The sequence below is a fragment of the Montipora capricornis genome, chromosome 9 (assembly GCF_036669925.1).
Source record: "Montipora capricornis isolate CH-2021 chromosome 9, ASM3666992v2, whole genome shotgun sequence".
NCBI classification, from domain to species: Eukaryota; Metazoa; Cnidaria; class Anthozoa; order Scleractinia; family Acroporidae; genus Montipora; species Montipora capricornis.
The window spans coordinates 27,090,398-27,100,617 of NC_090891.1; the positions used below are offsets into that span (position 1 = coordinate 27,090,398).

Sequence of the window (10,220 nt, forward strand, 5' to 3'; positions counted from 1 at the left end):
TAAGTCAGAAGATTAATTTATGACATTTAAGGATTTTTTGACATCGGCTGCTTTTCCAAAGCGAACCTTATTTTAGCGGGTAAAACCACGTATAAGAGACATTTCGATGGAGAATATCAAAATATTTTATTCCGATTTTACAATCCCTACTTTGATAGCTATGGCATGCCTAGAGTTTTCGCCGTACCTCGCCGGGCCTGTTAATAAAAAGTAGACTTCTTTATTTAGAAAATGGCCATATGGAGATCATATCAAACAACCCGCCCGTTTAAAACACTTGGATCAAAAGACAAATTAACCACAAATTCACACCAGCGACCATCCCATGGCCTGCGTGGGAGACTACACGAGATGTGAGCGTGAGAGGACAGGTACGCACGCGGCAGTTGCAACACAACCTCTTCTCCTAACTCGGCGATTATCTACAATTCCAAATTTGATCAGAATTATCTATTATCGTTGATAGACCTTTTTGCAGATACGGTGACCATTTTGATTTCAATTGTTTCGAAAGACATTACGTCTGTGGCACATGATGCTGTATCCGTTAATTTTTAGCCCGGTATTTCAAACCCGGTATGATCAAACCCTACGGAAAGCGATTCTCGTATGTTTTGGTTCACGGTATTCGGTGCAGAAATTACGTCACGGAATCTACAACCTTCCTCCATGGTGCGGGATCACGCTTTACAAGCACGATTCGTTTTAACAATCTGCTGTACTGACAAAGGTAATCCGCGCGTACAGAGCACCCCTAGGCATCCTATAATAACTATTTGAAACAATAGAAAACAAAATGGCGGCCGTATCTGCAAAATGGTCTATTTACAACACTGTGTCCAGGGACTTGTGGTAGCAGAGAAAATTAGGGAAAATGTTTAGTAACCTGAAGTTTTTTAAAAACACCATCAGCATTACCAAAAACCTGTGCTAGTCAAAAAGGATTGCTGGCAAGTTAAAGCATTTCTTGTAAAAGACTGGCGCAGGCGCAGGCGTCTTGATCTCTGACAAGTAACCCCCTGGTTGCTCAACCGCAATTTTTAAATATACGGTAATATAATTAATCTTTTCTTCCTAAGCTGTGCAGTAGACCTGCAATAACATTTGACCTTTAGACTGCTAACGGAATGATATCGGTCACCAAATCTGACGCAAGGAGAAACATTTTAAAATCAGGGCCTAGGCCTAGTTACTCTTGACCAGTGATTCTATACAGAATGGCTACAGATGTCTAATTTGTAAAATTCTCGACGTCTTGCCCTTCAGTGTTCCAGTGAATAGAGCCAGTTACTACAAGAAGAACCGTCGGATGCAAATCCAGTACAAAGGATGTTTTTTTTCTTATTTTCTCTGTTCTGACAAGTCCAGGGACTTAATCTAATTTACACCTCATGTTATTATGATTATTATTAAGTCAAACCAAGTTATCGTCCTTCCTGTCTCTCTAACTCTCGTGGACACCCACGCGTGTTTAATTCTCTCGTGTTTGTCACCCACGCGTATTGAAATCCCGATAGCTGCGCAGTATACTAAGACCTGTAAACAAGTGCAAACCGACATGCGAGAAAAGTGTCTCTTGGGTGTTTCTCTCGAGTGGACACTTACAGCCCCTACTGAAAGGAAACGTCCTGGTGCCATTTTGGGACCAGACAGATTACTGTACCGCGGTATCCTTTTTACCTTTATCATTAACTATGCAAATTTTACGATGAATTCTTCTCGTTTAGGGAAGAAAACTGCAAGACGGGCCTGAGCAGTTTCAGCGAGTTTCGCAGATAATCAGCACTAGTGGACGAATCAAGGTACAACGTTGTTATCAGCGAACTCACTGAGTCGGGACTTTCCGAATCGTCTGCCGCGGTATTTAAGCAGCCAGCAAAGTGCGTCGCTAGGACAGATATCTCCACTAGAACAACGTCCGCCATCTTACGAGCGCTCTGCGCACGCACCAAGGACGAAGTGTCGGCAGGTTGATCAGCTTGATGAAGCAAAAGTTCAGTCAACTTGTGAAATAATTCCACGGTGCGTGCCGTGAGCTCCGCTATACTCGACACCGCCGTAGCGTAAATATCCATTCCTTCCCTACTTCCTGGAGAGCTGTCTTGCTCCTGTACGCAAGTTTTAATCCATTCACGCGCTTTTTCTTGAGTTGCGACTAGCTTATCCGCTGTGAACGGCAAATTGAGCGACTTGACATTTTCAGCGAGTTCCGACCTAAAATCCGCTCCTTCGGTTGGTTCGTCATCAGCATTATCATCCATGTGAAACACTTCTTCCACTGCTCTCAGTAAAGGCTTGACGGCTGCGAGTTCTTCTTCCGTTAAATCGATTATGCGAGATTCCAACTGGAAAAAAAAAAGAAAGCACTTTTCAGTTAACTTACAAGTGAACGCGCGAAGCCGTTGTAGCCTTTACTTCGATTTTCAGTTGAGTGAGGCACCTGGGAAGTTTGGTGATAAGGTTTTGGCGTTTAAGTCATTTGCTGTAAAGGGCAAACTTTTTCCGTTTCCAAGGGTAACTGCGTGAATCGAGCTCGTCACGCCGCTCAAAGCGCGGGAAAAATTGCGCGTGCAAGTTGCGACTGGTTGATAAACTGGCGCGATATTTTTAAGCCAATCACTAAGCGTAGCAATTGCAATCGCGTCATCACTTTCGACAGTCATCTGAAGACTGCTCTGATAATATATGATCAGTACTCTTTATATTGTTTATAACTGATTTGTCAGTGTTGTTAGTACCGCAATGATCAATAGTCCTGCTAGAGTTGTACATAATGCTAGGACATTAAGGAGGCTCTAAATAGTTTCTCCTTTTTTCAAACAAATAAACATATTCTGTCCTTAGATACAGTTAGGGCAATCATATCAAGACGAAATTTGGCCAGAGTATTAAGTACCTATCGTAGATTTCTCACATTATGTTTTCCTTCAAAATAATGTTACCATGGCAACGATATTAGGCATTTATTTGAGCCTTAAAATCAACATATGTGGTCCTTTTTGAAGAAACGGGACGGTGAAATTTTCCCATTCATCGTTACCAGATAATGTTAGAAATACCCTCTAATATATTTAAAATTCAACAAAATCTGTAGGTCAGTTTTTCAGAAAAATACGTTTTTTTTGAATTGTCTCTAATTATTTTTTTCACTTACAGATTTTTTTTAAATTTGAAAGACAAACGGTTTAAATTAATCTAAGCTAACATGCAAAAAATCAATAAAAATTCACCGTCCAGAAGCAGAGATATAAACGAGTAAAGTTGCAAAATCAGGAAAAATTAGGGGGTTACAAGATCAGCATTTATGCATGCGTCACCCGCTCATTCGAGTCCGCGCGCGAGTAGAGCTACAGGTGAACACAAACGGATTTAAGTAACTATTAAACCGTTCAAGTAGAATTTTCGTAGTTTTCGTGAATAGGAGATGTCTATTTATATGCCATGTATATAGGAATTGGAGAAAGGTAAGCGAAATTAGCGGTATTTGTTTATTTCTGGTGACCCATTTAAATCATAAGCTGACGCAAGCAGCTTACGAATTGCGTGTGTGGCTTACGCGCGCGCGCTCAGCTGAAAACCCTTTCGAGCCTCCTTAAGTAGTGTTAAGTAATTTGAAAGTGTAAATAAATAATTTTTAAAAAGATGTTATGATGATGATGATTACAACGACAATTACAAAACAATGACAAAAGGCTATGCCAAATTATACTGAAGCTACTGATGACCTCTACATCCAACAACGTTATATTTCACCTAGAAGAACCCAAGGGTGTTCTTAAATTCGTCGTACAAACACCACTGACCTTTGCCTCACAATCACGAGACAGCATCTCCAGAGCTTCTAAATGAGCCAGACCTTGAAACTTGTCAAACTCGTTAAACAGGTCTACAGTTGGTCCAGTTTCCTCACTCGGGCGTTCTGCTTCTGCAGCTTTTTTATTCGATTCTTCCTTGGCTTCCTTTAAAATCTGAAGGCAACAACATTCCACAGGTCTTTACAACGTCTCAGTTTGTTGACTTAGTTTAGGATGCCATTTTATTATAAATGCCACAATCAACATAAACATAGTGTTCCAGGCACTTGTTAATTAAACTATAACCTGCTCATTCTCAGATCTGATATAGAGGATACTACATGGCCGCGCGGGGATACGAATTTTATCTTCGAGTGCTGCAAGTATCTCTCACGAGTGAGCGAAGCGAACGAGTGAGAGATACTTTCAGCACGAGAAGATAAAATTCGTATCCCCAAGCGGCCATGTAATCTTCTGTTTATTATATATATATTGATGAAATGTCTAGATTTAAAACAACTTGTTTTATTCATTTTCGAAATGATGAAAAATTGTTCACCAACCACTAAAACACGCATCTTGTGTAACATGAAACAAGATATGAAAGTTATGAAAAACAAATCATGATAATGTAAAATTTGCAATAAAAATGTTAATGTAGTAGAGAAGAATTATATTTAAGCACAAAAGTATCGTACAATGAAGAGGAAGCTCGCCTTTTATTGGCTAATCGTGTTCGTTACCATGACGACAGCGATATCCTCACATGTGAAAGATAAAAATGATACGTTCACTGCGCGCGGTGAAGATACGATTTTTTAGTAAAAGGAGAAATCCTGGTATTTCATCAATATCTATATAATAAGTTGTGATAACTAATACTGTAACAATGTTTGCGTTTTAGAAGAGGGAAGATAGAACAAGTGTAATTTCTGACACCAAGACGATGCAGACTACCTCACAGAACAATATTGGGTCCTCTTTTATCCCTGTTCTACACTAATGATTTGCAAATTGCTTATTGTACTGCCAGCTTTGAATGTGTGCCAAAAAATAATCACTCATACCTGAGACAGGCTTGGTCCTTTGCCTGTAAGTTTCTCCCTTTTTTGTCGCAACCCAGGATCACCCTCTGCAATAACATTCATTGTCTTTTTGCCAATGAACTCCAATGCATCCAGCCCACTTGATCCCAGCTCCATAGCTGTGGTCTGGACCACATTTGTTAGACTTGATACTCCAAATGAGGCAAAAAATGACTCACTGGCAGCTGACAAATCCAAACAAAGAAGCAATGATTAGTATGGGAGACAGCATGGTCTTAAACACAATTCTTGGATTATTCACGTGATCAACAGCCATGTTTCTCGACAAAAACAAAGGAAAAAGTTTGCATAATAGTGTGCAATTCCCAGAGGATTGGATCGGGACACCAACGTGGCTGCCATTTCATTGTTTGGGGACACCAACATGGCGGCCCTTGATGTCATGTGAAATCCAAGAATTTGGATATAAAGGGCACCAGTGAATTATAATAATAATAATAATTATTATTATATCTGACCTGCTAATTGCCCTTTCTCGCAGTCTGAGACTGAATTACTAAGGGCGCAGCTCAACAAGGTGGGACTGAAGGAGCTGTGCTGCCGGCTAGGCACTCGGCCCCTGAACACGACCCATGTATGACCTCGGAGCACAGCACCACAGCCTGATGGAATAGGCCGAGAGTCGATTTTGAGGAGGGAGGAAAACCGGAGTACCCGAGAAAAACCCTCGGAGTCAGATTGAGATCGACTGAAACTCAGCCCACATACAACCCGAGGCCAGAGTTGAACCCGGGTCACAGAGGTGGGAGGCACGGTTGATGACCACTAAACCACCCTGACTCCCTTGATTTGAAAGTTATAAAAATATGGGCAAGTCTTTAAGAAAGTAAAATTTAACTAATACTGTTAAGAGAAAGACTGCTATGTCACATACTGAGTTGGCTACATTTTGCAACATCAGCAACAATGTGTTCTACTCTTACTCCCTTCAACAAGCACAACTGGATGGCATTTTGTTGAATAAAAATTTACTGTTGGGTATGAACAGCTTGACATAACATTTGCTTCAAAAATTAGTACCGATAAATTGATGTTGGTAACTGGAGAATTAATCATGAAACTTAAAAGTTTCAATTTTTTTTCTAGAAATCATGCCTAAAACTACAGAACAGTATTAAAGTGCACCTAACCCCAAAATATTTTTTTTGCTAAAATGAATCTTTGCAACTGTTCGAAACGCATTGCGGCCATTTTTTCATTTTTCTAACAAATCCTGGCATTTTATAGGCTTTGAAAGTTGCGAAAATCCAAGCATCTTTTGTTCACGACCGAGTCAGAAGGGGAGTGGGTCTATTCCTGATTTGACGTCATAATCTACTTTGCATGCATATTTACAAAGAGTTACCTAAACTCAAATATTTTTTTATCTAAAATATTAATCTCCCCACCAAAAACAAACATGTTTTACCATTCTCACCTCAAAATTTCGCTTTTTCTGTGCTGTGCAAGCCACGTAAACTAGGCAGAACTAGCAGTAATTTGGGCCCATGACTGTGATGTGAGAGGATTGGGTCTATTCTCGATTTTATGCCACAAACTGCTTTGCAATGCATGCCTCTCACATCACGGTCGTGTGTCCGAATTACTGCTAGTTCTGGCAAGTTTATGTCCGTGGCTTGCATGGCACAGAAAAAGCGAAATTCTGAGAAACATTGGTGGCACATGTTTGCTTTGGTTGGGGAGACTTACATTAGGAAAGAAAAATATTTCAGTTTAGGTGCACTTTAAGCTGAAGAACACCCCTGGAAACCTGATGAACAAACATAATGATAGTCAACTCCTTTTACTTCTTAGTTACTAACCATTGTTTGCCCCCTCACTTTTGCCTTCCCCAATGGCTCCTCCCTTTTTTTCTTCTAGCAATTTCTGCTTTACCACTTTTTCTTCCTGTTTTACTTTACGCGCCATTTCCTCTGGGTCAGGTACACCCAATGATGTCTCTACTGTCTCAATAACAGAGGTCAAACCTGACGTCACTGATGCTGTTGCTTGAGACAGCATTGATGTCCAACCACTCCAGCCCCATCCTCCGCCAGAGCCTGATGTTCCTTGAGCTGGTTTCTGTGTCATACTGCAGAAAAAAGTTATACATATAACTACAAGAGATGGATAACCAGCCTAGTTGAGTAGGTATTTAGTTGATGAACTCAATGAAAGGGAAACTGGAGTGTCTGAATAAACTCAGTCTCCTACATGCAAAATAGTTTTCCACTTTTCGATAAACCAAGGAAACTTTGCTGCACAGAGAAAAAATTCTGCAAAAATGAAATCTAAGTTCAAACTGTATTTCTATGCAGATTGCATTTTCCATGAGACTTGCCTTGCATTAGTCAGGCCAAAACCTATAAAATGATTGTGTTTATATTCTAAATATCCAAGTGTCAAATGAAATGTCTGTTTTAGCTTGTCAGATTGCATTTGTCCTGGATGGAGACTCCTGAAAGTTTGCCCAAATGGATCACTTGTGTTGCATCAAAATGGAGCAGAGAATTTCTGGTAATTGAAATATTCCAGGGAAAGGTTCAACCATAAGAAGTAAAATATATATATTTTAATTTGATTCTGTACCTTAAAGCCCAGAATTATTTTTCCAAATGGATTACACATTATATTATCCTACACTTCATATGCCTGATGACAGGTCAATTTAGCCCGGTGCATTAACTGGAGGTCTCAATCAAATTGCTGTGGTTTTAAGAAAACCAAAATGCCTGTGACATGTCAATTTCATTGACCTTTGTTATTTATCACTGTAATCAAACAGCCAATTTACTTTACTGAGTACTGTCAGTAACACTCCTCCCTGTTTTCATTACAAACATGATATTGTCACTACTGTAACATACAGTAAGCCAAAGGGATTAACTCATTCTGCTTTCATCAAAAACACGATTGATACTAAAGTCTTTCGGTTAGGTAATTATGTGGTGTGGGGATTTTGACATTTTCATTTTTAAAAAATTCAAATTCCCCACCCGTGGGATAAAATAATTGGTCAAAATCTCCACGTGGCAGCAAATGAAGTTGGTAAAATGTACTTTGTTTGATCAAAATCGCTATCCTGGGGACGTCACATACGAAACTCCCGTGGTTAGCCAATCCCCACCCCCTTAACATTGATAGGTGCATAAACAGAGAATATACCCACCCCCCGACACCCCCTTAACATTGATAGGTGCATAAACAGAGAATATACCTGTCCGGTTTTTCAGCGTCTACTTTGTCAGTAATTGGGGTTTCTACGCTATCATCGCAAACTGGTTCATTATCTGACTTCCCTGAGGCTTGACTAGGCCTCTGGTTGTCGTCTGCGTCGATGTGTTTTCCAGTTCTCACTTTTGTCGCATCAACACCAGATTCCTTCAGCTCGCTACCTCCCTCGCCATTTTCAGAATGCTGGGCTGTTTCACCCTTGTTCTCCACATCAACCTCTGGATTTTCTTTATCAGCCTTCATTTTATCCTCGCAGTCGTTTTGAGAAAAACTATCATCGTCTTCCTCTACGTGTGTTTTGTGACTTATCTCCGTGCTCTGTCGAATTTCATCTGTGCGACAAGGGTCCTCACTAACTTCGCACGGGATATCCCCTTCTTGGGAATGAGCATCCATATCCCTTATTTTCTGCGCGGCGATTTCCACAACTTCGCCCACTTCTCTCTCTACCTGTTTGGTTTCCGAACTGATGCTATCATCTGAAGAAAGCTGAGTGTTACAGGGCATGTCAACAACAACTTCTGACGTGGAATTCGAGGATCTAACTCCAGATGACGTGGCGGCGAATGGTGGATTCGAACTTTTCAACCCTTCCTCGCCTTCATCTGCGCTTTCAAAAGCCTCTTCTTCGTCACTACTCGCACCATCGGCGTCTTTCGTGCTTAGATTTGTATCCATATATTTGAATGCACCCCAAAAAGACAATGCAAATTATTGGGAAGAAGTAAATAAAAGTGATAAGATATTCTTGCTATAAGCAGTGGGAGACCTGGAACGGAATCGTTGAAAGACTGGGTACGAATATATGTTTGAATCCTCCCAGCCCACCCATCGAGCAAACTGGGTGGACCTAGACGTGTGGCCTTGGCTGGGCGCGATTAGGTGATATAACAATACCCGGAGAAGATGGAAGAATATCACATTATTATGGAAAGAAAATTTCGAAATATAACCAATAGCAACAGCATATGAGGCAAGAGCGAATCCCCCATGTTTCTAACTTCAGCGATATATTCTTGTCTGAGAGGTGCTGTTCTGTCAAAGTGGGGCGGGGGATAGCCACATTGTACCTTTCTATTTTTAGAACTACTATATTTTGACGTATGTGACGTATGTGACTGAGAACATACGTGAAGTGGTTCACATACGTCTCAAACGTATGTAACGTAATAAATGACTGGCCATAGGTCTCTTATGATTGGCTATTATTGTGACTAATTTTAAGGATTAAACCACTGCAAAAACCGTGTACGATCAAAACTTTCTCTACGTTGGATCAAAATAGATCGTGACCACACCAAAAAACTTTAGAAATAGAAAATATACTGCAAAGGTTGGTCAAGACAACGTGAATATAGGCGTTGTTACAATATTTCGGCTGGCCAACGCCAGCCTTTTTCAGGTTTATTCAATGGATAAACACTTCTTTATATTTACCGGAAATGACATAAAAAGGCTACGTGATGTGTAAAATTAATAAAAACGAAAATGCATATTATTGTGAAAAAACCCACTAAAGTTCCCCTGTGAAGTGCTTCTAAAAATTGAAAGATACTGGAAAGTTTTGACTCGGAGGGTTAATATATGGAAGATGGAGGCTCCGTGAAATGAGCTCCCGTGCTGACCGTGATCATATCATATCATATCTTTATTTGCCCTCGTATTTTAGAGTGGCTTCATGTAGCTAGTATTTCCGAGCTTTTTTCCCTCCCAACAATGATACACCACAGAAGGCAGACCACAACCCTATGGCGTGTTTTTAGTGTCAAAATTCAAACATGCCATTTAAACTTTCAATTCGACAATTCAAATATTCAATTCGTCAATTCAAACTTTCAATTCGACAATTCAAATATTCAATATATTCGGCAATTCAAATAGTCAATTCGGCAATTCAAATATTTACTTCGCTTCACAAGTCACAGGTCATTGTTTTAACAATACAGAAGAACCCGAAACATTCATTAGAGCTAACCTTAGGCGTATTGACTTGCTGAATTGAATGTTCGAATTGTTGAATTGAAGGTTTGTATAGCTTAATTGAATCAGTGTTTGTGATTGAATTGCCGAATCCATGTTTGAATTTTGAGACTAAAAACGTGCCATA

At 40.1% G+C, this 10,220-nt stretch overlaps 1 protein-coding gene across 1 annotated transcript; it reads right to left on the minus strand.

The window, feature by feature from the left end:
- Positions 1-107: 107 nt before the first annotated feature.
- On the minus strand, positions 108-8,877 carry LOC138015693 (protein FAM114A2-like). Its single transcript, XM_068862802.1, has 5 exons — positions 8,097-8,877; positions 6,703-6,971; positions 4,862-5,064; positions 3,804-3,968; positions 108-2,345 (listed from the first exon to the last, which is right to left on the minus strand). The coding sequence occupies exons 1-5, from the start codon at positions 8,789-8,791 to the stop codon at positions 1,704-1,706; spliced, it is 1,974 nt and encodes a 657-aa protein (XP_068718903.1). The 5' UTR covers positions 8,792-8,877; the 3' UTR covers positions 108-1,703.
- Positions 8,878-10,220: the final 1,343 nt, after the last annotated feature.

What these genes read in the sequence shown, in the direction of transcription:
- LOC138015693 (XM_068862802.1), bottom strand. Translation starts at nt 8,791, where the DNA reads ATGGATACAAATCTAAGCACGAAAGACGCCGATGGTGCGAGTAGTGAC. An exon ending in GACGCTGAAAAACCGGACAG is followed by an intron (nt 6,972 to 8,096) that starts GTATATTCTCTG and finishes TTTTTTCTGCAG; the next exon opens with TATGACACAGAAACCAGCTC. An exon ending in AAGGACCAAGCCTGTCTCAG is followed by an intron (nt 3,969 to 4,861) that starts GTATGAGTGATT and finishes TGTTGCCTTCAG; the next exon opens with ATTTTAAAGGAAGCCAAGGA.